This window comes from Desarmillaria tabescens, assembly GCF_030435595.1.
Source record: "Desarmillaria tabescens strain CCBAS 213 chromosome Unknown EV420scaffold_12, whole genome shotgun sequence".
NCBI classification, from domain to species: Eukaryota; Fungi; Basidiomycota; class Agaricomycetes; order Agaricales; family Physalacriaceae; genus Desarmillaria; species Desarmillaria tabescens.
This window is the reverse complement of record NW_026848311.1, coordinates 979,575-1,005,439: the sequence shown is the minus strand read 5'-3', so window position 1 is coordinate 1,005,439 and position 25,865 is coordinate 979,575. Positions and strand designations below refer to the sequence as shown.

General features: G+C 48.8%; 11 protein-coding genes across 11 annotated transcripts; 4 read left to right on the top strand and 7 right to left on the bottom strand.

The window, feature by feature from the left end:
• Positions 1-2,874: 2,874 nt before the first annotated feature.
• EV420DRAFT_227241 (NADH-quinone oxidoreductase) lies at positions 2,875-4,203 on the top strand. Its single transcript, XM_060481299.1, has 5 exons — positions 2,875-3,265; positions 3,320-3,377; positions 3,433-3,586; positions 3,638-3,851; positions 3,902-4,203. The coding sequence occupies exons 1-5, from the start codon at positions 3,082-3,084 to the stop codon at positions 4,027-4,029; spliced, it is 738 nt and encodes a 245-aa protein (XP_060332755.1). The 5' UTR covers positions 2,875-3,081; the 3' UTR covers positions 4,030-4,203.
• A 1,238-nt stretch (positions 4,204-5,441) lies between these two features.
• Positions 5,442-9,464, top strand: EV420DRAFT_1533757 (uncharacterized protein). Its single transcript, XM_060472774.1, has 6 exons — positions 5,442-6,308; positions 6,361-6,616; positions 6,668-7,794; positions 7,847-8,681; positions 8,731-8,998; positions 9,053-9,464. The coding sequence occupies exons 1-6, from the start codon at positions 5,603-5,605 to the stop codon at positions 9,233-9,235; spliced, it is 3,375 nt and encodes a 1,124-aa protein (XP_060332754.1). The 5' UTR covers positions 5,442-5,602; the 3' UTR covers positions 9,236-9,464.
• Positions 9,465-9,634: 170 nt separating this feature from the next.
• EV420DRAFT_1619923 (nucleotidase HAL2) lies at positions 9,635-10,832 on the bottom strand (the record flags this gene model as incomplete). Its single annotated transcript, XM_060475521.1, has 4 exons — positions 9,635-9,826; positions 9,878-10,317; positions 10,368-10,643; positions 10,697-10,832. The coding sequence occupies 4 exons, from the start codon at positions 10,830-10,832 to the stop codon at positions 9,635-9,637; spliced, it is 1,044 nt and encodes a 347-aa protein (XP_060332753.1).
• Positions 10,833-11,715: 883 nt separating this feature from the next.
• EV420DRAFT_227140 (S-adenosyl-L-methionine-dependent methyltransferase) lies at positions 11,716-13,002 on the bottom strand. The gene is made up of 4 exons (XM_060481298.1): positions 12,583-13,002; positions 12,446-12,525; positions 12,198-12,385; positions 11,716-12,137 (listed from the first exon to the last, which is right to left on the bottom strand). Exons 1-4 carry the CDS (start codon positions 12,672-12,674, stop codon positions 11,814-11,816), a joined length of 684 nt encoding a protein of 227 aa, XP_060332752.1. The 5' UTR covers positions 12,675-13,002; the 3' UTR covers positions 11,716-11,813.
• A 419-nt stretch (positions 13,003-13,421) lies between these two features.
• EV420DRAFT_1533746 (S-adenosyl-L-methionine-dependent methyltransferase) lies at positions 13,422-14,929 on the bottom strand. The gene is made up of 5 exons (XM_060472773.1): positions 14,851-14,929; positions 14,459-14,737; positions 14,323-14,402; positions 14,074-14,261; positions 13,422-14,016 (listed from the first exon to the last, which is right to left on the bottom strand). The coding sequence occupies exons 2-5, from the start codon at positions 14,581-14,583 to the stop codon at positions 13,693-13,695; spliced, it is 717 nt and encodes a 238-aa protein (XP_060332751.1). The 5' UTR covers positions 14,584-14,737; positions 14,851-14,929; the 3' UTR covers positions 13,422-13,692.
• A 142-nt stretch (positions 14,930-15,071) lies between these two features.
• On the top strand, positions 15,072-17,108 carry EV420DRAFT_1533744 (uncharacterized protein). The gene is made up of 5 exons (XM_060472772.1): positions 15,072-15,250; positions 15,304-15,728; positions 15,783-16,083; positions 16,137-16,702; positions 16,775-17,108. The coding sequence occupies exons 1-4, from the start codon at positions 15,246-15,248 to the stop codon at positions 16,630-16,632; spliced, it is 1,227 nt and encodes a 408-aa protein (XP_060332750.1). The 5' UTR covers positions 15,072-15,245; the 3' UTR covers positions 16,633-16,702; positions 16,775-17,108.
• EV420DRAFT_1619921 (glycoside hydrolase family 76 protein) lies at positions 16,889-18,381 on the bottom strand (the record flags this gene model as incomplete). Its single annotated transcript, XM_060475520.1, has 10 exons — positions 16,889-17,108; positions 17,164-17,326; positions 17,389-17,438; positions 17,496-17,553; positions 17,609-17,653; positions 17,705-17,786; positions 17,839-17,876; positions 17,926-18,138; positions 18,192-18,273; positions 18,310-18,381. The coding sequence occupies 10 exons, from the start codon at positions 18,379-18,381 to the stop codon at positions 16,889-16,891; spliced, it is 1,023 nt and encodes a 340-aa protein (XP_060332749.1).
• A 24-nt stretch (positions 18,382-18,405) lies between these two features.
• EV420DRAFT_226970 (glycoside hydrolase family 93 protein) lies at positions 18,406-20,050 on the bottom strand. Its single transcript, XM_060481297.1, has 4 exons — positions 19,559-20,050; positions 19,405-19,509; positions 19,211-19,350; positions 18,406-19,157 (listed from the first exon to the last, which is right to left on the bottom strand). Exons 1-4 carry the CDS (start codon positions 19,907-19,909, stop codon positions 18,647-18,649), a joined length of 1,107 nt encoding a protein of 368 aa, XP_060332748.1. The 5' UTR covers positions 19,910-20,050; the 3' UTR covers positions 18,406-18,646.
• A 496-nt stretch (positions 20,051-20,546) lies between these two features.
• On the top strand, positions 20,547-22,066 carry EV420DRAFT_1332319 (kinase-like domain-containing protein). Its single transcript, XM_060468822.1, has 2 exons — positions 20,547-21,262; positions 21,316-22,066. The coding sequence occupies exons 1-2, from the start codon at positions 20,857-20,859 to the stop codon at positions 21,783-21,785; spliced, it is 876 nt and encodes a 291-aa protein (XP_060332747.1). The 5' UTR covers positions 20,547-20,856; the 3' UTR covers positions 21,786-22,066.
• EV420DRAFT_226821 (uncharacterized protein) lies at positions 21,986-24,434 on the bottom strand. The gene is made up of 2 exons (XM_060481296.1): positions 23,366-24,434; positions 21,986-23,313 (listed from the first exon to the last, which is right to left on the bottom strand). Exons 1-2 carry the CDS (start codon positions 24,069-24,071, stop codon positions 22,187-22,189), a joined length of 1,833 nt encoding a protein of 610 aa, XP_060332746.1. The 5' UTR covers positions 24,072-24,434; the 3' UTR covers positions 21,986-22,186.
• Positions 24,435-25,055: 621 nt separating this feature from the next.
• On the bottom strand, positions 25,056-25,711 carry EV420DRAFT_1478455 (uncharacterized protein; the record flags this gene model as incomplete). Its single annotated transcript, XM_060469497.1, has 2 exons — positions 25,056-25,582; positions 25,642-25,711. 2 exons carry the CDS (start codon positions 25,709-25,711, stop codon positions 25,056-25,058), a joined length of 597 nt encoding a protein of 198 aa, XP_060332745.1.
• Positions 25,712-25,865: the final 154 nt, after the last annotated feature.

Genomic DNA, 25,865 nt, shown 5'->3' with positions numbered 1-25,865 from the left:
TTTATTACCGCTAATATGCCTAACGGCGCACCTGGGTCATGAGAAGGTGAGAGACTTTTTCTTCAAAGAGGGAAGATCATTCTCCTAACTTGTCCCAGATATTCAAATTCCTAATGACACTGCTACCGTTGCGCCTTTGCGTTCCTTCAGATTGGAAATGTCGGAATGTACAGCTCCGGAGTCCTTAACGTTCGAGTAATATGTATGCATCGCTTCAAGGAAAGCGGACATGATCAAGCCAGTCCTTTTTAGAGGCAGAACAAACGGTAATGCCGGCTCGCTCCACGTGTAACCGCGCTCTGGTGCACTCGCAAGCTCTGCTCTGAGTGTAGTCACGCCAGCGGGTGGGCTTTGCGTGAAGTACTCAGATTCCAAAAATCTGCTTCTTCGCCACCCCGAACTTCGCACTCATACTCACCACATGATAGGACGTCAAGGAGAATCGCAGACGGTAAACAGAGACTATTCAGGCGTGAGTATATCTTTCTCCGTTTTCCTTAATGACCAACACATCTTTCTTCTAGAGCGCAGTCAGCGATCAATGAATTCGAACTGCGGTTAGCCGTTAAGTGCCTCTCATATTCGAACGCTATTGGCAGTTTCTTCCCATCCCATATCTCCCACTACTCCGGGAACAACCTACTGGTCAGGATTGGGGTATTTTCTCTCGCGTTTTTCGCTGTCACACCTTGTACCTCGCACGTACACGGGAGATTCTCCGATAATTCCATTTGGCGAATCATAGGCCAAACATCTCGGCGTCTCAATTCACTTCAATTTGGTCAGCTCCTTGTATCGCCCTTTTCATATGCACAACTGGATCCATGACATCTTACCACTGGATAGCGGTCATGATTCCCTTGATTGGGGTCCGATCTAGTTGGTACACTGGTACTTGCCTCCTTATGGAGTCTGCATCTCACAAAGGTTATAATGTACCAGGCTAAGAAAAGGAACTTCGGTATGGACGGCACCGATGTACATGGAAGCTGACCGGTAAGCATCTACTATCACCTTTCTTAAGCTGAACCTCTTCGGACCTTGTATCTATAGATCAGCACTGCTCCCAGTTTGCTAGTAGTGAACTGCGTACAATATCGATTCGTTTTCCCGTCATCTGCCAAGGGTTTCAGCTGCTATGTTCGACAGTGATAAGTCGCAAGGGCTGGGCGGTCGACGAATCGAACGAACCTGTAGTTTTCATCAACTTCTACTGTTGAGGTCGGATGCCTTCACGCCTCCCTCCGTGTTGATTGATTATGCCAAGACCATCTGAGTCTCCACTAATTTAATGCAGGCATATGGGTTGTGCAGAAATACTCATCGACTCAGGGTTGATGGGGACCACTACGCAGAGCTTCTCGTGCCGTCTGCCTCTAGAAGAATTACGTCCTGATTCATGGCTACCGATTCTAGCCATGATTCACCTTATATCTGATCGTTCCATGCCACGGTCAAGGTTGATCTTTAGTCCAAGTCTTTGCCTTGCCATTTATAACCTTTTCTTCCCTCTCCGGCTTTCTCTTACCGTTGCTTCATCAAGTACTGTTTTCATCTACGCCACTCAGGAGTCACTTTTCTTTTACCGTCTGGACATCAGTATTTTTTAATGGGCGTGCAAAGTCCGGATGACGAGATATGGCATACTGGGTGTTGACGCGATCCCAGAACGGTTGCACGCCATTCGCGCTGTGACCTACGAAAAATGTCGTCGAAAGCTGCCTCCGAGGATTCAAAATTGGGGCAGTATCTGAATCTTCATCAGTATATCGGCTCGTGTCCGTCAGCGGTGTCAACAATAGACACTTCTAACCTCTCAGACATATATAGGGACCTATTACTCCCCTTTGGAGGAAATCAATGTATGAAACCAATGAAATCCGTAGCCGACCTGTTTCAATGCGACTGTCTCTGTACCCACCTGCAGGTGAAGGGGTAAAGGCTGCTGATTATTTGAGATCCGCAATCGAGGCCCCGCAACCGTCGAATTGGTCACACCTTCATATGAACAAGGTATGTATATGTGTCCTGGTAACGATAACCGTGTGTACTTATTGTACGATCTTAGTTAGCCCTTAGCTGCAACGGTTCCGATCAACACCTGTACCTTGATAACATTTGTTATCGTTGCGCGTATTATTTTGAGACGTGGGTAATATGTTGTAGCACTTCAGGGCACTTCCGATAGCGATCAACACTGGTCAACACCGGCCAACAGGCCTTGATAGAGCTGCTCCATGGATTACAAAATCTCGCCAGTTGTAATTCTGATTTACAATTAATCTGACGAAACAATTGGTAACCACTTTTCACACGGGAAATTCCGAAATTCAGGACGAGATGATTTTGGTTCCGGAACTTAATCACGTGACGCCGCCCTGGGCGTGTTATCTATATAAAGTATTCCCGACGGCGTCGGGTTACGTAATTAAGTTTCGGAACTAAAATAAGATGATCCTAAATTTTTCGATTCCCGGTGTGTTTGCGGAGTCGCTGGGGCTGATTGATCGTATTATTCTCAGGGGGCTAGATTATCGCGCCACAGTTCCTCGGCCTGTCAAGGAACACCCGAGTCCGCGCGAACTCAGCGAAGAGATAAAAACTGAGGCTTGAGAAGATACCAAGAAATCCGGGCATATGTATGCTTCAACATTTGTTCTATCTACCAGAAGGATCTGATGAGACTCTATAGTACCAGCGATGCATTTTATTAAAATAACCGGGATCGAACGGCAGTCATGACGGGCTCCTGTCACCCATCACCATCGGATGGCTTTCTGGGCGGCCTAATCAATCGATCACCTTGAGAAAAAAATGCTCGATATGCAAGGACCCACCACTCGTCAGCACTTTTACACAAGCTTTGTCAGCTTTGTCAGCAGCGGACATGGTCTCAAATGGTAAATGTCGCAATGTCTGACTTTAGGGTACTTTCAGACGCGATCTCCTTCCTAACGATCTACCTATATTTATCAAGTTTTGCCCACGAAGACCCACGAGCCAACGGACGCGGATGATTAATTTGGTGACATTTGAAGTATATAACGACCAATTCTGGATGATCACTACGTGATACAATCTATGTGCTTTCCGGGCAAACGTCAAAAGGACAATTTCGACGACGCTATAAAGGCTGAGCCGAAAGCAGCCTCACCTTCATCCCAACCTTCACCTCCTTCCACATCTACCACTAAATCATCTCCTCCCGCAATGGCTCCTAAAGTTGCTATCGTTATCTACACCATGTACGGCCATATCGCCAAGCGTATGTTCCCTTCTCTAGTCGTTGCCGCGGCCTCCTGACTGCGATGTTATCTAGTGGCCGAGGCTGTTAAAGAGGGTGTCAAGACCGCCGGAGGGGCCGCCACCATCTACCAGTCCGTCGCACATCTTCGCCCGTTCCGTTTATAATGTACTGACCTCCTTCAATAGAGTTCCTGAAACACTCTCTTCCGAGATCCTTGGCTTGTTGCATGCACCAGCGAAGCCTGATTACCCTATAATTACCCCCGAGATCCTCGCTTCGTATGATGCCTTCATCTTTGGTATTCCTACACGTTTCGGAAACTTCCCTGGCCAGTGGAAGGTGCGTACAGTGCTTTATACTATTCGGAATTCGCGTTAACGACGCGTCTAGGCGTTCTGGGACGCCACCGGCGGTCTTTGGGCCAAAGGTGCGCTCGCTGGCAAGTATGCCGGTCTGTTCGTCTCTACTGCTGGTCTGGGAGGAGGACAGGAAGCCACCGCCATCGCTTCTCTCTCGACTTTGGCTCACCATGGTATTATCTACGTCCCTCTCGGATATGCCAGCGTGTTTGGTCAATTAACAAACATCTCGGAGGTTCACGGTGGTACGTTTCTTGGCAAAGTATTTTTATCTCAAGGCTCACGTGTCATGCAGGTTCGCCCTGGGGTGCAGGAACCCTTGCAGGTGGTGACGGTTCCCGCCAACCCTCTGCTCTTGAGCTTGAGGTTGCTACTATCCAGGGCAAGACCTTCTACAGCACTGTTGCAAAGGCTTTCCCTTAATTATAGACAAGTACTTAGAATATGTGAAATGTATTATAAACGTTTTCACCTGATTGGTGAAGAAGCGCTTCGATATCGTAAAGACGTTCATCGTTTATAGGCTCTTGTCAAAGATTTAATTGTCCACAATGGTTAAAAAAGAAAGCTGGTAAATACTAAATTAGTCCAAGTGAAGAACTCTGTGGTATTTTCGGGAGTGGACCCGTTGTTTGTCATCGCTACGCTTGCCGTTCTCTCTTCTCTCTTTCACCTCCATCTGCCTCCATCATCCCTCCCTTGATAGTCTTTACAGTGCACACGGCTGCTACTTGCTTGGGACTACGCTCCGAAAAATACTTTCCTTACATCATCGGATCCATTAACTTCGTGTCTTCAATAAATGTAGGCTCCTCTACTTTCACTCTGCCTGTTGGCTGTCTTTCCTGAATTGCCACAGCTGCGCATGTCCGATACTATATGATCCTATCTGGTCGGATACGGATTTGCAAAGCATGCGGCTCAGTGGTCACGACAAATATCTATGTCATGCTCAAGGGTGCTTGATGGGGTATCTCATGCTAGAAAATCATGGAATACGACGATCCGTTCACCGCTTACTGTGAGGCACGCGGCCGGTCATCTTACGGTATTGGTGCTGCATCGGGGCTTTGAATGAAGTGATTAACTAGGCACCTCTACGCTATTTTCTGAGACTTGGATAATTGTCGGAGAATAACTTGACGTCCCCGCCAATAGAATTCTCTCCGGTACAAACGACTGGGTCTTTCTTGACTTCGGGTTCTGGACCTCGCACTCCTCTCTTTCATCCGGCCTGCCTGTAGCTGGCGACTCGCGGGAGCCAATCAACGCCCCCCTCGAATCCATGGATTTGGTTGGCTACTTCATGCCTGCCTGAGCTTTATGTACATGCCCTCAATGTCTTGGGCGACTCGTAACGATTCCTTGGCTCTTTTTTAGCCGCTAAAGCGGCCAAGAAAATTTCGGAAAAGGTTTTTGTACGGCTCTGGCCCTCCCAGGATCTGTGTGGAGGTGACCGACGTTCGGGCTGTTTCTGTGGATGCGGTCTCATACATTACTCTTTTTTTTCTCACAAGAGAGCTTACCGGGTCTCTCTGTACAACCGTATCTGATGTGTTTTATTCCCACAGAAACACTGTCGGTTCTACATCGCGTCTCCTGATCGTCTCTATGGATTAATCCAGTCTCGCCGAGCTCCCTTTTCCTTCGACACTTGTATTGGTCTCGTTGTCTGAAGCCCATCACAATCTGATGCCGGGGTTGGAAATTAATAAATTGAGATACCGCCAGGACTCTGAGAGAAGGATTCCGACCATCGAGCCAGTTGTCTGCTAGCAGACCGGTTCTTCACTAGATATTGTCACCATTTTTCTCAGTACCTGTAATTGTGGAAAGGATTAATAGAATTTGCATGATGAATGTCCGTTTTCTGGTACCAGTCTCCTTTTGGAAACCGAATTTCGCACAGCAAGTGCACAGCACACCGTCTTGATCACCTTCCACCACGACCTTTTGTCGAGCTCAAGGAGGCGCTCCTGCCTCGGAATGAACGGCAATGGTGCCTACATTCTACCTCTGTATCTTCATTGCATCCTTTGTGGGTGCCGGTCTTGCAGATGTTATCTCTTCTCGAACTTTGCCTAGCACTGGAGCACAGGACCTTGCCCGACCGAATACGTACAAAGTTGTACCGCCGCTGGCAGAAGAGGCGACGGTACAGGATGCAGAGCTATTGGATATAGTCCTGCTGGCGTCAGTGGACGGAAAGTTTCATGCGCTCAACAGGACATCGGGTCAGACGTTGTGGTCAATGTCTTCCTTCCCTTCCTCGACGACTGCAGCAGCGCCGACAGCGCTTGCCCCACTGGTTCGAACCATTCACCATGATCATGATCCTGACCTTGTCGACGATAATACCGACCAGGAGACTTACATTATCGAGCCCCAGTCAGGAGACATCTATGTTATGGCTACACCTTCGAGCCCCCTTCAACGGTTTCCGTTTTCGATGTCTGAACTCGTGGAGATGTCACCCTTCAGTTTTGCTGATTCTGACGACCGCAGAGTGTTCGTAGGCAAGAAGGAAACATCACTACTGCTCGTTGAATTGGAGACAGGAAGAATCAAGGCAACGCTTAACTCAGAGTGTCCTTGGGATCCATTCGAGGGCTTTCAAGATGATGATGAATTGGATCTAGATGAGCTTGAGGGAAGCAAGCCAAAACCCCCGCCGCCTACGGAGGTGTTCATTGGGCGCACAGGTGCATTGTATCAGTACTGTTCATCATTGCTTTGGCGCTGACTGTCATACAGATTACCACATATCCATCTATTCTCGACCTCTCAAGAACTCTGGGTCGACTCCGCCACCCGTCCAAAATCTGTCATTTTCCACGTATGGCCCGAATAACCAGGACACTTTGCTGCAAGCATCGTACAAACGGCCCAAGGACGATGCGTACATTCAAGGATTCCCTAACGGTGAGGTCATGTCTTTCAAGGGCAGAGGCGAAGACACAGGCATTCGTTCATCTTCTCTACTATGGGGACGGCGATTTACCAACCCCATGTCAGTTGTAATAATTTCGTAATCTGGTGCCTATTGATTGCTTCATGACAGTGTCGCGGTATTCGATGTACTACGCAAGCCTCAACGTTACTCCCGTGGCGCTCATACCTTCCTCCTTCTTCAGCCCCGTCCAGGTCTTCAAGACGTTCTTCCGTCCCTTTCCTTGGACACTGCTCGCGAACATCTCCCGAACCATCCCAATGCCTACGTCGGTATGGTCGAAGAAACAGGAAGTTTGTTTGCCATGAGCCCCTTGAGCTATCCGCTTGTGGCCTTCGGTGGAATCCGAGGAACTTCCATGCCAGAAGGTTCAGGAAAATATATCGATTCTGCACCGATGTCAAGCGAAGTTGATGAGATAACTCGGATGAGGAAGCAGATGGAAAAGGAGCGAGAGCGAGAGCGATTGCTGAACAAGGATGGCTGCGACTTGGGGAATCCAGACACCGTTTTCGACCGCCGATGTTTGATCGGTGTGCGGAAATTAGAGGGTGGCGATGGTGAAGGCGCGGAAAGTCGCTTGAAGAGACTCTTGGATGGCTCGCCTGTGTCTGCGTACCCGCAGTTGACCGCAGGCGAAGAGGACAACGAGACGAGCCGCCACGATAAACCGTCGGAGTATAAGAAGAATGCCCCTCCATCAAGCCCAGCACCTTCGACTAGCAGACTACGAGAAACGATATTTGTTATTGTGCTACTTGGGATGTTCTCCGTCTGGTTCGGATTAGCATCGAAGATCAAGGGTGACCCACAGCGAGGGCTGTCCAGCATGCCAGCAGTCTTGGAGGCTTCCATCAAAGAGGTTACGGTACCGGAGCTTGTAGCCGTAACGGAAACGGTCCCGAAGCCCGCGATGGATACTACTGAGGTGATTCCGTCACCACCAAGCTCGCCGCCACCACCACCAATACGGTCAGACTCTGGAGATACTGGAGGAGATGATAGTGACAAAGAGCTTGAGGGCGAAGGTGATGCCACACCCGTTCCCAATAAGCGCAAGGGAAGACGGGGAGGGCGAGGCAAGAAAAAGCGACCCAACCCTGGGGCACATGCTGAAGCTGAAGAGGGGAAGAAGCCGGATGTTGTCGTTGAAATACCGCCGACCCCTCAGACACTTGTGGTAGAATCCAAGCCTGTTGAACCGACACCTTCGTTGGTTGTTTCGGACACCGTACTAGGTGACGCCGAAGTTACTTTCATTCTCTTGCCTTGTACTTACAGCATAACTAGGATTCGGCTCTCACGGAACAGTTGTGTTTCAAGGATCACTGCAAGGGCGCGCAGTGGCAGTAAAACGTCTCCTGCAAGACTTTGTGACCCTCGCGTCTCGGGAAGTCAGCATTCTGCAAGAGAGCGATGATCATCCCCATGTTATCAGGTACTACTACCAAGAAGCTCATGCCAACTTCCTGTATATCGCCCTTGAACTCTGTCCTTGTTCACTCGCGGACATCATCGAATACCCAGATCGTGATCAGCTTAGGCCCATCGTTCAAGCCTTCGATCCCAAGAAAGCTCTTAGGCAAATAACAAGCGGACTTCGACATCTTCATGCTCTCAAACTTGTACACCGCGACATCAAGCCCCATAATATTCTGATATCCAGTCATGGGAAGATGCTGATATCAGACTTTGGGCTGTGTAAAAAGCTGGATATGGATCAGACGAGTTTCTTACCCACAGCGCACGGGGCGATGGCTGCAGGGACCGTCGGATGGAGAGCGCCGGAGATTTTGCGTGGGGAGGTAAAACTGGATGAGATCGGGGATGATAGCTCAATCTCATCAAGAGGTAGTAGCTCGAGGGGAAGTACCGGGACAGCGACTGGTGCGCCGTCGGGATCCTCACCGACGAGGCTAACAAAATCGGTGGACATCTTCGCTCTGGGGTGCTTATTCTATTATACGCTAACGAACGGCGGCCATCCATATGGGGACCGGTTCGAGAGGGAGATAAATATTCTTAAAAACGAGAAGAATTTGGAGGGTTTGGAAAGGTTTGGGGAAGAGGGCTCAGAGGCTGTTCATCTGATTGAGCAGATGCTCAACCCGGACTCGCACAAGCGGTAAGGTCTTTATCGTCTATTTTTGATGTGATAGCTCATATGGTGCCAGACCGGATACGACTACGTGTCTCGTGCATCCGTTCTTCTGGGATCCAGGTCGTCGGTTAAACTTTTTGCAAGATGCATCAGACCGATTCGAAGTCATGTGTCGGGATCCCAAGGATCCGGATCTTGTAGCGCTAGAAAAAGACGCATTCAGCGTTGTTGGGAACGACTGGCAGTCGCGGTTGGACAAAATATTTATTGAAAACCTGGGAAAATTTAGGAAGTACGATGGCAAGTCTGTGCAGGACTTGTTACGTGCGCTTAGGAACAAGGTGTGCTCTGTTATTACACGGAGACAACCTTAATACTGATGAGAATCTTTGTAGAAACATCATTATCAGGATTTGCCGGAGACTGTGAAACGACACTTGGGTTCTATGCCAGATGGCTATCTGTCGTATTTCACGCGAAGGTACCCTCGGTTGATTCTCCATGTACACCGTGTTGTAGGTGAGACGGCGCTGCGGACAGAGTCCATGTTTAGATCGTACTACGAGCTTGCAGATTGATTTCTTTATGCTAACTATTGCTATCGTGTTTACTCTGCCCTGGATTGCATACATTACATATAACTTGCATTACTTATTCCCCTCATACTCATTTGTATTATTTTGTGTAACTTTTAACATTGTTATCCTGCTTGTGTTATTAGGCGGTAGAGGTATCTTCTTGAGCTGTGGGCTAGTGTTAACTGTACGTGGTGATTGTGAATATAATCTTTTGGATAGTGTTCTACCCTAAAACACTTATGATGCTTAAGGCTTCGAAATATCGTCGATCTCGTAGAGTTCAAACATCCTCTGAACCAGGTAATTTTACAATCTACAATCTCATGCAGAAAATATCTACTGTACAACAATGCTACTGCATAATCGAGTTCTATGATCGTACATGATTTCTTTACAAACTTATGACTTCTCTTCCGGTGCGATCGCTTTCTGAACCGCCTCCAACACTTTCGAGTGACAAGCCTTACTAGCAGCAATGACACCAAAATTTTCTCCTAAAGTACGTCCCAATCCGAAGTCAAGCGGCTGGCCTAGCGAATTTGTTACGACACCGCCTGCCTCTTCCACGAGGAGAGCTCCGGGAGCATGATCCTACACCAGAATCAGAAAGGCTATCCCACACTGACTAAGAACAAAACATACCCATATCTTTTCTTTGTAACCAACGCCGGTGGGCATACGCATGTAAGCCCCGCCGTCACCTCGGGCCAGGCATCCATACTTCGCCTGACTGTCCATTCGAATCGGCGGCCGCGTGATGCCCAAAATCGAAGAAATCTTGTCGTTGGTGGAGTGAGAGGCATGCGCAGCCTCGACGGACTCGAGGAAATTGAGCTCAGAGGGAGCCAGGGAGGGCATTGAGATGGGCTTGGGATTGGATCCTTCAATGTTAAGCTGCTCAGCGCCTTGTCCTCTGACGGCGACAAATATGCAGCCTTTGGTGTCGGCGTCGAATGGGAGGTTGGGGCATCCTATGACACCGACTTGGACCCGGGCGTCGACGATTAGAGAGAGACAAACAGCGTACTGTTCCCCTCGAAGGAAACCTTTGGTTCCATCAATAGGATCAATGGTCCACATTCCTGTAATTTGTGATAAGATAAGATATCAGGTGGAATCGGGGGATACGCACGTCCTGTCCGCCCGCCTTGGAAGTTTCCTCTATCGATAGCATCCATCAGTGCATCCGGCGTCAGCGCTTGGCCTGGTCCAATGCCCCATTCCTTCACGTCACCAACACCTAGAGGTCCAACGATAGCTTCGTTCGCGAGCTCGACAATTCGCCGCCTAAGTTCAGCGCCAGAGTCCAAACGGAGGTCGGTCGCATCCTCCTCGCCTATAATAAGGTCGTCCGGGAACGCATTATGGATCATGGTGCTAATCACTCCCTGTGCTGCGTAGTCTCCAACTATAGTCATCTTCTAAGCAAGCACCAGCACAGCAACAAGAAAAGCTACACACCCGTTACTGGCGACTTGTCGTCCTTGGTCAAGGTTTCATTTTTCACCAATTTGTTGAAGACGGAACTGGTCAATACACAGGCTCGTCGTACAGCTGATATAGCCAGCTGGCGCTCAGTCAAGTAAGGAAGGGACATGGTGAGGGATCGGCAAAAAAATGAGCGAGCATATTGCATACGGATGGTTTTCTACGCCTTTGGCTCAGATTTTGATGTACACGTGAATGGCGTGATTGATTAGTCACACCTTGGTAAGGTTCGAACAGGATCACGTGGAAGGAGGCCGAAATGGATTCATGACGCGTAGTTTTAGCTATCCCATGTGTCCGGTAAACTATGAATATACTTTATTCTAATTTGTACATGACTACAACAAATTACTTACTGATTACATGAAATGCACGATTTATTTTAGCGGTTTTTTCCCTTTGGTCATTCACATCCGCGAATATGGAATTAAAATGATTGATGACCGTACGCTCACTCTGACGGCATCACTACGACATTCTCATGCCACTATTACTGCGACTGCTCATTCCCCCGAGTCGGTTTGAGTCTTCATATGCCTGCTTGACATCTGTCGCTTGTCTGTCGCACTCATCTCCTCGGATTTTATCTCTATAGTGTCCGACACCGGAGACTCCGGACTCATTCTCAGCAACTTGCATCCGCTACGGTACAGTCAGAGTATCTCACGCACTGTCAATGTGCCTTCAAAGTATATATAGGCCAATATCAATGGAACGCCGTGCGGAGGTCACTCACTTTCAACATATCGTCCCCAAATCCACGTTACTGGTACTGACGCCTAGTGAACCATCAGACACGAAGCACAGAATTAATTATGCTGTATTCAGATCCGATCACAATCGTGCTCAAGGCCCACACCGGATCATTTCACTTTCTCAGCCTTCTACGCTCTGAGCTTCAGCCCAGGCACTACCGTGTTGAATGGGGAGTATGCGTTCACAGAATGTCAACTACCGCATAGAAAGAGAGACCATCATGGACAGGGATCGAGCTTCTGCATAACCGATTGCTGTTGAGTTGAAAATACATCATTCAGTACTCTTCTCATGACGCACCAAACATGAGACCTCGAGCTACGTAATACTCAACTCAAAGTGACTTGACGCCTTTAGCCAAGAACAACTTCGGGTGGGGCGTTCCCGGGAAGAAGCCGTCCATGGTGGCACCAGGAATGGCATTGAATGAGAACGATCCAAGCCCGGCACCTTCAAACAGCTTTCTCATATCATCCTCTGAGAAGCCCGCCTTTTGCGGAACGATGGCTTTGTATTGTTCTGGAATAAGTTCAACTTGCGATACAGCGTCTGGGATCAATCGGCCAGTGACTAAGAGTGCCCCTCCGGGTTTGAGGAAATAGGTGAGGATGCGGGTGATCTCTTCGGTGGATTCAAAGTGGTGATACGACATAGTGCACTGGAATTGAAATACGTTAGTACGAAATGAGAATGACGACGCTCGAAAGATGTGACGAACTAGGGCGACATCAAATTTGCGCCCCTCCAGCTCCTCAGGTACACCCTTGAGCTCGCAGGCAATTGCGCTCATCTTTGAAGACACCCCAAGAGCTTCGGCCGTCTTGTTGTATTTGTCGACCATGCCTGGGCTAATGTCAACGCCTTGAATATATTTGCAGTGGGCAACTAGTTCCCCTTCAATTTGACCTACATATCAGATACCATATAAGAATAATACTAAGAACCCAATTGGGAGACAAAGTGCACCCGTGCCACACGCGAAATTCAATACGGTCGTAGAGTCCGCATTGAAAGACCATCCATCTGAGAGAATGAATGCGGCTTGCCTGAAACGCGGGAATCAATCACTGGATGCCGTTGTTCAAGAGGAGACGATTACATACTTTTTCGTCAACTCTTGTAGCAGAGGAAATGTGTCATAGGTATTAGACGCCTTGTTGAAGTGGTCTACGTTGGCTGTGACGAAGTCAGTCATGTCTCTGCTTCTCGAAGGCGAAGTGGCTCTGGAAGAGACTGTAGGCGATTTTATAAGAATCGTCCCCGCGTTTCAATGATCGAAATTGAAACGCGGCTGACTCATCACTGGGGTATCACTGGGGAGGTTACTGAGCATTATTCATCATCCTGGATGACTGGAGATAAAGTTAAACACAGAATCAAGCCCGCATCAATTTTTGGGGGACAAAAGGTGATCAAGAGGTCGATCATGTCGTCGATGGTTATGATTGACCTCCTTGGAAATTTCGCATTGATATAGTTACCAAAACAGCTGCACCCTGTTACGCGGCAATAAGCGCTTTGCGAAAATCAGAAGGGGGAGATGAAAACGGCGATGGATGCGTAGGCAAGGGGACAGTTCAGTCACATTCTCCTTGCCCACTCGAAACCACGGTAGTTCTCAAGCACAATATTGTAGCGGTTTCTGATCATTCTATTAGCATACACACAGGCTACGACCATCTCTTTAGCAAACGTTACCCACACTTTGATGAGTACTCACCTAGTGCTATGTCCGGTACTGCATATCATCACGCAGGATTGGGCGCTCATCATACATCTTATAAGGATCCCTGATGCACAATCAGGGGGCAGGTAAGGGATGACCTGAGGGTTTCCGGGTCTGTGATTGATTAGTCATCCGTTGAGGCTCGGTAAGGTTCGAACAGGATCACGAGGCCGAGATGCCGTCCGCCAGTAGAGTGGTTTGTATTTGTAACGTTAAGGGTGTACCAAGCGGGCCAGATCATGCCTGCGAATATACCCTGGCAAGCCGCTTTATTAGGTACTCGCGGAACTCGTATCTGTATACTCAAAATGCTGTTCCTGTAAAATACTCACGGGATTCGGAGATCATCCGGGTTTTAACATCGTCATCCCAAAGACTGCGGAAAATACGATGCTTTCCCACTATACTTGTACTCAGGACCCATAATTATACAAATGTACAAACCGCAGTAGACCGCAGTGGGTCCCCAAGCTACCTGATTTCCTACCTAAAGCGGTTTAACACCTTTAGCCAAGAACAACTTCTGGTTTATCAAGCCCGGGAGAATATCGTCCATGGTAACGCCAGGAATAACATTCATCGAGAACGATCCCAGTCCAGCGCCTTCAAACAGTTTCCTCATCTCCTCTTCCGAGAAACCCGCCTTGTGTGGAACGATAGCTTCGTAATTCTCCGGAACGTCCTCAATTTTCAACTCCGCATCCGAGCTCACTCGGTCGGTGACTAAGAGGGCGCCTCCAGGTTTGAGGAAGTAGGCGAGGATGCGGGTGATCTCATCGATGGATTCAAAGTGATGATAAGCCATGGTGCACTGCGGGTACATGTTAGTACGAAATGAGAATCATGACGCTTAAGAAATGAGACGAACTAGGACGACATCAAATTTGCGCCCTTCCAGCTCCTCTGCTACACCCTTGAGCTCGCAAACGACTGCGTTCATCTTGGAAGTGACTCCAAGGGTTTCGGCTCTCTTGTTGTATTGGTCGACCATGCCTTGGCTGATGTCGACGCCTTGAATAGACTTGCAGTAGGCAACGAGGTCTCTCTCCAACAAACCTAGTATCAAGAAGTCATATAGGCATAGTGGTAAGAAAACCAGATGAAAATATGGTAGTACCTGTACCGCACGCGAAATTCAAAACAGTCGTCGATTCTGGATTGAAGGACCATCCTTCTGAGAGAATATATTTGGCTTCCCTGAGGCACCAAAGATGAGCAGTGACAGGAGAACACTGGGAGAAACTGCGCCATACTTTTCTGTCACCTCCTTTACCTTATGTAGTTCGTCATATGTGTGGGAGTCCTTGTCGAAATGGTCTTTGTTGGCCTTAGCGAAGTCGTGGCCATGGCCATGGTGTTGGTTGTGATGCTCAGCCATGTATGTGTGTGGGAAGTGAAGTAATAAGTTTGAAAGATATTGTAGACGCTTTATACGATCGAGACGCGTTTCAATGATCGAATAAGGGACACGTCACTGGTGCCAGCGACTGGTGAGGTCCTCTTTATTTCTTATTCATCGAAGGTGTGATCATCTGAAGATGGGAATAATAAGATCAACAAGCAACGACGAGTCAGAGCCATATTAAGGATATATATATATGAAACAGTTTGCCCCAGAAGCGGTGAATTTAATCGAGTCACTCACAGATTAATGATTTCGCATAATAAAAATTGCCTTGCGATTGGTTGTAAAAGGAGGCCTGAAAGAGAAGGAGACGCCCGACTCGAACTCTCGGGTGGCGGTGCATCTGAATCGGGCGTTATCGGGACCTGCTGACAAAGAGGCAATGACAAATCTCCTAGAAATGCCGGCGATCAATATCAGTCACGGGAGAGGACGGACCGGTCGTTGACGTGTGCGAAAATCTTCAATTTTCGACTATTCCGAGTCGACCGGTTACGCTGTCGTGCGTTCCGAGGCTGTTGCGGTGGTTATACCAATCTAGGGAATATGGGTATTATGGCTCTTGGTTCAATTGTTACTAGGCTTTCCGGCTACTCACACCTTCCCCTCTGTCGCGACGGAGCTCAGCGGTCACGATGAGGTGAGTCCTCACTGCTTTCACTGGGCTCAAATATCATGATTAGTGCATCACAGATCGCAATATCTTTGCTCATTATACCTGGGCTTTTTTTTCGTCGTTTCCTTCGCAAGTCAGCGCGCAAGTGGAGGGAACGTCAATGTGACCGTTGACGATACGGACTTTTTGATAACCTACTCTCCCCCGGAGGCATGGTACACAAGGGATACAGTCTGCTCTTCGTGTCTCAAAGTGGACGTTGGACAAGTCGACGTGTTTGAGAACACATATCACGGAGCGGCCCATCTTTTATATTCAGAAGATCCGGACGACATGGAGGGTCAGGATGAAGACAATGATTCTGGCAGTCAGAATGGAAAGGATGGGAATACTGGTCGCTCGAATAAAAATCCACCCCAGAGAGGTGGAAATGTCTCTATCCTCGATTCCGACACTCGGGACTTCGACGATACGCCCGTAACTGCGCAGTTCACATTTAACGGTCAGCTCGGACTAGACTTATGCCCTGACATGCTTAAACCCACGCCTATCGCAGGTTCTGCCATATACATCTATTGTATTCAGCCCGTAGGCTCCTCGCCAATCTCACCGACAACGATGAATCTTACATTCACTCTCGATAATGAACTGGTCGGCACGTACGTCCATGAGACCTCAAACACTACGGCAGAGCCTATTCCCCACTTCAACGTTTTCTCAAAAGAAAATCTGACGCCATCTCCTCATGTCTTGTCGGCGTCCCTTGGTGTCAATTCCGTTTTTTTAATCGACTACATGATATACACCAAGAACGACGTCGTGTACCAAGTTTCTGGTTCCCAGACAAGTGGAGTGGAGTACGCATCTTTTCTTACCTTTTGAATTGGACCGTTTAACACATTACCACAAGACCCCCAAAAAACCATGTTGCCACATTCGAAGGCGCCATCGGAGGCAGTGTAGGCGTTCTTGCGACACTCGCTCTCTGCATTTTCTTCAGTATCTACGCCAGACGTAAGCTTTCAGCTCGACGCGAGCGCCGAGAGCGTGCAGAGATCGCTGCGACATCCCCACTCATGATAGGTCCGGCGCCGTTCATGCCTCGATATTTCCCCGGAACGGTGCCCCCACCCTACGCCCCCTCCTCAGCATCATCCGGGCATGTCGACAGCACGGCAGAACCGCACAATTCCCCTGAGACGGAAACGATGCTTAACTACGCTGATGTTCCACCGTCCACGCCCCCGCCTCAAGATCCTCACCCCCCTGGTTTACCGCCTCCCAGCTTCGCTGAGGCTATAGCCGATGCGAGATCCGCGTCAGTGCGAATACCGATCCCTGGTGCAGGTTCTACAGAAGCAACGGGCATAACATTGCCGTCGGCCAATTCCGACGCACCCACATGAACCAGGGCTCCGTCATTGTAGTAGATGCGAACACACAAGAAGTGGTGTCATGCGCAAGTATGTACTGGTACTATGATATGTAAGATAGGCGTTTTATTTTGGGATATATTCAAGGGCTTCAGGCAAAGACTTGAATACTTACGTTCCCAATCACAATGGCACCAAAGTATCGGCGGTCCAATCGTGTTCGACCCAACTCTGATTGGATAGGCTTTAATGGGATTACGGAAGATACGTCCGATCAGTAGCGTTTTGATCAGGAACACCTCTGCTGACCAGCCGCCAGGAATGCACCCAAAGCTGCAGCTTGGCTCGAAGCGGTGACCTGAGCCCCGCCTTGGCCCTTCCCATACCACAGATTGCTATACCATCCCTCTGGCCCAACTGCATTTTCCAGAACCTTGTCAGCTTGGAGCTTAACGAATTTTGTGTACTTGGATCCGGAGTCTTTGCCTGTCAATTTCAGGAACCATGCCCTGGCAAAGTCGCAGTAGGTATATATACCGAGAAGGTAATGAAAAAGGCGCGTACATGTAATACATGGTAATACCCTTGAACGAGGCCTGATCTGCATTACACGAGTCTTGGGTGAGCGTTTCGCAGGGTTCTCGTAGTCCTTCGTCAACGGTGAGATCTTTGATGATGGCGTCCATGATGGTGAAAGCGTCTCGGAGGAACTTTTCATCTTGTGTGTCTAGATAGAAGACGAGGATATTCTAAGGACGATGAGATGAGATGAAATCTAAGAATACATACATTTGTAAAGATAACCTAGCCCAACTAGGATGACGCCTTGATTATATGTCCTAGTAGTGATGCGTTCGGTTAATGAGAAGCCGTCAGGCACCTGAAGAAAAACTTGCCATTGTGTATCACCAGTATTCTCACATTTACCATCATTACTTAAACCATCATTGAAGACTTTCGAAAAAATTGTATTTAGAACTGCGTTCTCAGAGGACCAGATCACACTCACGTCCATTTGCGCCCCTCATCTTCGTCGAGTTCAACCATTCATACGCTTCAGATACATCAATCTCAGAGGGCAGATTTTGAGAGGCGATGTACTTACTTTGTTTAAGATTGGTTAGGTACTTCTTGTCCTGTAAGACCTCATACAGGTAACCAGAAGAGGCCATATATAGCTCATTCGTCTACAAGAGACGTCAGTGAAATCGGCCCTTGGACATGTGCACAGGCACTCACAATAGCATTCTTATAATCCCTCTTTCCGCTCCAGAACACTATTGATTCATCAGCCCTTCGAAACAGAGTATATAGAACCATACATACATCCACCCTTGCAATAAGTGTCGTCCACAGCTGTACTCGCAATATCGTAGAACTTCTTCGCTTCATCTCGCTTTCCGGCCTGCAGATACGCGATGGATACCCACTGGACGTCATCATATGACTGACCATTGAGCAAATGATCCTGCACGCCGCTATTGCTAAACACGGTGTCGATAACATTGCCATACTGTTCTTTCCCTGTCATTTTATCCACTGAAGAGAGTTGAGCGTTGAAAAAGAAAAGTGAAAAGGGACATCAGGCGCACATTGACCGAGATAGAATACATCCACAGCGCTTATCCAAGGTTGCTGGTCCCCATAATCGACGTTGTTGGAGAAGTGTTTTGACTACAAGTTAGTGGCAGCAGTAGTGGCAGCTCGTACGTATTTTCCGCAGTTTTCCTGTGCCTTCACAACATGCAGGAAATAAAGAGTGAGAAGAACAGAAGAAACCATCATACGCCAGGCAATGTCGTAAACAGTTTCTGAACAGACGGTCCAGCGTCGAAAGATAGAATGCCAGCACTCAGGTCAAGTGAATCAATCACAGCGACGGGAGAAAAGGGTGATTAAGATGGCTATTTAACCGTTTCTACCTTCTGTACAGCATCCTTCGCATCAGGTGATTGCGAAAGGGCGGTACTAGGTTGTCCAGGCGATCGTAAGCCAAGAGATTCATTCAAAGCAACTGATCGAGCGATAAGCACACGTAAACCCACTATCAAAGGTTGATAACTGTCGTGGTAACAGTATTCGAGCCCCCGTTCAGAACCCCGCCTCCGGTAAGCATGATCTGGTTATTGCTCGGCATCACCTTCACCTCTCTGGTATATGACCTGGAGGATGCAGTAGCCACATATGTCCAAGTGCTTCCTGGCGCCGCGAGATCCGTGTTCAAAAACACACCGCTATGGCTGTTGGCGGAAACAACGATCGTTCCATTAGCTCCCCCATACGGTGTCCAGTTGACATATGGACTACTCGTCGGTAGCTGTCCCGTGGCTGCCCTCACCACGTATCCCTGGGCAGAGTCGAACGTAAGGGGAGAGTCCGAAAGACGGTAATACACAGCGAAGTTGGCCTCAGTGGCCCCGTAAAACTCGTAAGTGAAGATGAACTGGCCGTTCGGGAGTTCAGCGATCGTCGGCATGCCAGGGCGCCAGTCGTACGTGTCGTATGCGGTATCATCTACGACTTCTCCCCAATTTATCAAGTCAGAGGACACCTGGTGTCTGATGATCCATCAAGTTCACTTAACTTAGTGAAAATGAGAAGCGACACATACACGAGCTTCTGTCCATGTTCAGGATCCCTTTGATCAGAATAATATACAACGATTTGGTGGTTGTACGTGAGAATGAAGGGCTCCCAAACAGGCGTAAGGCCATTGTTAGGCAGTGCTTCGCCACCGGCAGCGATGTGGCTCTGCGAAATGATTGAGCCAAAACAGGCCGAAGATAGAGAGGTCAGAGAACGCACAACGAACTGCCAAGTATATCCTTTGTCGGTGCTCGCATAGAGGTCAATTTGAGTGTTGCTAAGGTTTGTTGGGATCGAGTTACCAGCACAGAGAATGGTGCCAGCCTGTCAAAGATGTCAATTACAATGTATCGAGGATTAGAGACTCTCCTGCCTGAAATGTCCCAATATCCTCCGTCATTTCATACAGAAACGGCTGGTAACGCAGCCCCCAGCCATTCACATCATCTGTGATGTTGGATATATGCGTCCACGTCCGCCCAAGGTCTGAGGAGCGGTATATAGGGAAATAAACCAGAGGAGGTTCTGGCGAATAATTTTCCCATGTGGCCAGGATTACATTATCATCATTCGCAAGACGAAGAGTTCGTGCATAGAGTGTGCGCGGAACTATGTAGTTGGATGGGGGGCTGAACAGGGTAGCAGTGAAGGGCTCGACATATTGCAGGGCCTGTATAGACACGGCCGCGAAGAAGAAGAGGATACAAACTGTTTGGAAGAGCATGGTCAAGGACAATTGCCAGTTATGTCTTTCTTATACGTGTGCTACCACGGCGCGGTGCACTGATCCACGGGACGCCTTCAAGATGATGGCCGGTCCGACAAAAAGTCACGGTAGGTCACCAGGCATGATAGCGAGCAGATGCTGCTCCTACTTCTGTGTGGACAAGATGATTGAGGGAAATTCGGAGAAATACAATATCGTATGGAACATACAGTAGAACAACCTCTGATCTTGGGTCTCTTCACAGAAATTCCTACCCATTCTAACGCCTATGTCGACGGCGGCCAAGCATGTCCTAGAACGACGTCGGCGGACCGACCCTCGGTTCCGAGCACTTGCGAACTAAAGCAACAAGAAGCATGCTGACATGCTGGGTGTCGCCAAAACATGCTGCCTCTTCGTATGGATATCTTGGCGACGGATGCGTTCTTCCGGTTTCTTGTCCACGTCTCCGTTCGCTGCGTCGTAAGCTCTAAGTAAAGGCGATCTTTCGAGCCAGATTTGACTGGCAATCATGGACAGGGTCCAATAAGCGAGGAGTACAGATCCTGGTCATGGCCGTTTGAAGTAAGGGAAGGAGCCGGCAAATTTATCATAGTTACCGGACAATTTATGGCGTGGAAGTCCTCTTTTGGCACTCGCCGCCATCACCGCTTTTACCTGCCCGCTCTTTCCCCCGACTTTCCCCTTTCTTCATTTCCGTCAAAATTATATCGATTTCCGTCAAAATTATATCGAGAAAGATTGAGAAGAGGAGGCATACATCCTTTCTTCAATTTGGTGCAGAGGCGCCTCCTGCTTTCCAACCTCGGGGGTTGTCAAAGTAAAGACTGAGATTTCGACAGATATAAATCGAAATCGAAAGGAACGCGGTATCAGCGCTCAGCGTCAGCTTCGAAGTTTATTAATTGTTGTACAGCTACACTGAGGCTTGTCCTTAATCTACCATGGACATTACTCAGTGCCATCGAACATGGCTATCCACATACTATGTCAAGTTACGCATTTTTGTAGGTCGTATTCTCTACGACCAACCACGATACAAAGGCACGCGTTACGGATCGAGGGTCGTTCAAATAGGACCAAAGTCCCTTCTCAAGCGAACATCCATTGTTGAAGCAAAGACCATGGCCTTGGTTTCTCGCTTGACCTCGCTCCCAATTCCTCACTTGCGTCACGTTTGGGTCGATCATAACGTTCAGCAGGACGGTCGACAAATGTGCTGGGTCGTCATGGAGTACATGCCGGGTCGCACTTGGGACCAAGCCTGGCCAGATCTTAGTTCGAAAGAGAGGGACAAGATACAAGGACAGATGCGCAACTATATCAATCAACTGAGGGAAATTCGGCCAGGCAAGACTAATCTAAAGCTGTTGTTTCGTTTAACTAATAAAAACCCTTCTTAGATGGATTACCTGATGGATATGTCGGTCCTGTAGGAAATCATCACTGCTGGGACTATAAACTCGATACCTCCCAGGCATACGGACCTTTCCCTAGCTTGCAGTCTTTTTACGACCATCTACTATCAACTGCTAAGAAACTCAACGAATCTATTGCATCTCGTATTCATTCGGACCTGTTAAACGCAGCACTCTCCCATTCTCCTTCCTCGCAATCCATTTTCACGCACTCCGATCTTGTGCCCCGTAACATCCTCATTCACAACGGCGAAATCAGCGCTATACTAGACTGGGAACAATCAGGGTGGTGGCCTTATTGGTGGGAACATTCCAAGTCACTTTATGCTCTCGGCCCCTTAACCGAAGAAGATCGAAAGCTGTGGTCGTCATTCGTCGCCGAAACAATTCCACTGTACAACTTAGAGCTTGACCTCGATATTGGTATATATGAAATAGTTGGACCGCAGCTATGAATGTCGACGCCTTGAAACAGCATTGCGTGTACATGCACCTACTACCTGAATTAGTCTTGAACTTGAGGCCTCAAACTGTAGAGGTTGAGCTTTCTCATTTCCGTTTTTCAGCCTACTGTCTATTGTCCTCCTTTTTGTGTATCGTACTGCTAGAAGAGACCTCTACTCGGTATCACTTAGCTCCTCTATTCGTCTCGGACGCCATCATGATGATTAATAGTACACCCAAACCGGTTTGATTTGTTATGAAGCAAACCTCTACCGACAGCCTCCCAGTAGATACCTCACTAGAGACGATAGCGGTGATTTTTATTGTGACAACTTGGCTTTAACATGTATTTCTGCCTACATATAATTTGCGTATGCACCATACGGAATGCATATTCTTGTTACATCAAATACTACCGAAGTCCCTTTGTGTTTATGACGAGGAGATAAATAGCGCCAGCAAGCAGTCCAGCGAAGAATAAAACAACCAGGTAGCAAAAAGCGTACCTGCACCGCTGAATCCATGGATCAATCATCCTCCGTCCAGTCTCTTTCCTCCCCTTGACCTCACTCAATCTGATGCCATAGAAGTGATCAAGGAACCAATTAGGCTTCGAAAACGTCTTCACCCCCATATCCCAACAACACCGAAACGAACCCTGCCGTCGTCCACTCGGCACCGTAGGTCGCGGAACGAACGGATAGCCAAACAAGAACCCCCTTCTCGAACGCCTCGCATCATTCATTCTCGCTACCTCGTTCGACTGCTCGCTCTTCTCCTCCACCCACCGCGGCAGCACGCACTCCTTGCCCTTCTTCTCCCGTCTTCTTCCATGGCAAAAGTACACGACCTTCCAATACCCAATGTTGAAGTAAAAGTCGCAAAATGTTAACCTGGGGGGCTGCTCACCAAAGTTGGTAAAATGCCACCCGCCCACGAGCCAGAGGAAGGGGCAGAGGAAACCTAGCCAGAACGCCCAACAAGCAGGTGAGAGGGACAGACGGCTAGGTTTGGTTTCGAATGTGATTGGGCCGGCGTATAAGGAGGCGAAACGGTCCCAGCGGCGGGCGATGAAGGATTCCGAAGCGGATGGGGGAGATCGAGGCGGGTCGGCACTGTCAACCGTCGTGAGACTTGGGAACTCATCAGGTTTGGAGTCCCGGTCCGCAAAAGGAACGGGTCCTGCATCATAACTAGATGAACTGCGCTCGTGTAATGAATCGCTGGCTGTGACAAAACTGTCCGCGTGGAGGGAAGCAATATCACTTTCACCACCATACTCGCTCCCTGATGGTCCTTCCTCCTCGCTGCCAATCGTTGGCATGTGTATGAAATTCAATGACTTCCTCGGTCGTAGCGCTGGTCCATCTCCGTCATGACTGGGATGAGGACCTGGGAATGGTGGACGCAAGTCTAAGGGAGGAATGCTTGGCGGCGTCTCAGACTGCGTTGTCGAGATATGGGTACGAGAAGATGACTGAGATCCGGTCCTGTTTAGAGGACGCAGGATGAATGGACTGGAGTATACAGGCGAAGGGCCTTGTGTATTGCATCAGTACCGGGAAATTAAAAGCCAGCGAAACGTACTCACGAGTAATGTCCGAACCACTTGTGTTGTGACTATGATTTGTAGTTGGGCTTACCGGTGTTAGTTCGGCGGAGATGGAGGGCAGGGGGATGCTCCTCCGTAGCGACTCGGGAGAGAAATAGTCTTGCTCAGCGATAGGCGACAATTGCTTCTTGCCATATCTGTCGTGTGTGGTGGAGTCGAGACGGAGAGACTGAGTACTGCGAGTTGAGGCTCGGTTCATCTGCAATCTCGGTGGAACCAATTTGGTACCGGACGAAGGAGAGGGGGAGGAAGTGGACGGAGACGGAGACGGAGACGAATAAGACGGAGACGAATAAGACGGAGACGTAGCTGGTGACGATACAGTCCGACTAATAGGATGAATATGTGTACCTCCTAGCCGAGATTTCTGTACTGCAGGAGGCGGTACGATAGGGAGACTGGTGACTATCTGTTCGCCATTATCATCTGTTGTGCTCAACCAAGCAACAGTAGAGGGTTGGTTTTTTCGCTGCTGCCAGTGGTCATCAAAACCGGTGAGGGATACCGGAGATGGTTTCTGTATCGGCGCGCTGACCATGGCGGTATTTAGGTGCAGCGTACTACTGTTACTCCAATACAAATGATTGGGAGCATGGTATGCGCTCGAGCTCGGGGCTCCTGTATGATCGTCGTCATGGTCGTCTTTCGAGGAGGACGACCAAACGCGAGAGAAGAGGAACGACATGGCCCACCTTCGTGAGTAGCGCGAGCGAAGGGGACGTGTGGAAGATTATATGCTGCGCGGATGCGTTAGAAGCGTTTAAATAATCCCGTGGCCAAACCAGCGCAATAACCGGACACAAACTGCAAGCAACTTCAGGTTGCTGCAAGGTGACCCCTCAGAAGCAAGTCCGTAACACATGAAAGACATAATTAGGGGGCCGATAAGGTGATGTTAAGTTGCTTTCCCGAGTCGATTACTTCAAGCTCCAGATTAAACTCCATTGACCTTGCTGGTATAACCACAGTCCTGAACGATGGGGCCAGCAAGATTCACTCTCGAGTTCATTGCTGCAGAACTGGGTCATTGTTAAACCGCGTTAGTGATCGGGAGCCAGACTGAAGGAGTAAGGGTGGACATGATGGTGAACACGAGGCTGTTGTAGGTCCAAGGTAAACAGCGGACCGGAGTCACGGGTACGATATTACTGCAGAGACTCGAACATCCTCGCACATGCTGCCGACGAAGGAGTCTGGCGCTAAGCCGTACAAGGCGGCTCACGATGGACCGTGATGCAATTGCAAAGCTAGCGTACTGATAGTGTTCAGGCAGTGCGTTATGGTATGGTTCAAGCTGTGATTGAAACACCATTAGCATCGGGCATGGAGACCTCATGTTAGAAAGATCAAAACGGTGCTCACCAGCTCCTTCGGCGAGTTATATACGGCTTGCTCCCTCGACTTTCTCCCCCCTTCCGTGTCGCGAATTCCTACTGCCGATGTCATCGTGATACACGTTAGGCTCTGCATGAATTACACATGTTTAGCAAAAAAAATGCATAAGGCAGAAAACAAGATATGGAAAGCAAGCAAGCAAGATATGGAAAGAGATATGACACAGATATACAGGTAGAAGATACAGTGGGAATATGTACGCAGAGAGATGGGAAGAATAATGTTAATCGAGGGAGTGACATTGACGGAAACCATGCGTTATCGACTGGGGTGATTAAGCATCGGCTTGCCTTGGCGGTTCTGGAATGTCTCTTGAAGAATCCGCATTGACTGCGTCATCCGCCTTCTTTTCCACCACTGATTCTACCTTCACGTCGTCACTGGCAGCGTCTGCCTGCGTGTTCTCCGCAGTGTGGTTTGCGATCTCCGCGACCTTCTCGGCAACCTTGTCACCGTCAGCAGGGACGCCATCCGCTGCGACTAACGGATCTTCCACCGCCGCATCTGGCTCCTCCGCAGGCGGGGTGGACGCGATAGAATCCGTGCCCGCTCCCTCATCAAGCTCGCCAGGCTCTTCTTCAGGCAAAGGGATGCTCTCTGGCGCTGCCTCCTTATCCTCCAGTTCAACCCCCTTCACACCTTTTGTCACCGCCTTGACCTCTTTGTCGACAAGAGGCGTCTCGGCTGTAGTGACGGGCGAATCGCCCCTGATCTTCTTGTTATTAACAGGATCGTCTTTGACGTCTCTCTCTGTGGTGCTGAAACGTCGCTTTCTGCCAGTTTTTGGAGCATTCGACGTAGCTGTGGACGCGTCGCGGGTCAATACGCGCCACTGATGAGGGCAGCTGAAAAAAACTCACCATCATCGTCCCAAGGCCTATCTGGTCGGGGAATCACAGACTGTGATATTCTCCGTATGAGACCAAACATAATAATAGGTGAAGGGGTGAAGGGTGACGGGAGGAGCAAGATATGGTCGCGACTGAGTCCAAAAATGAGTTTGCAATTTGAATTTGACATTGTTTGTGGCACACGTGCCTCTTGTAATCTAATCTCTAATCTTATCTCGCTTATCTAAGCGGCA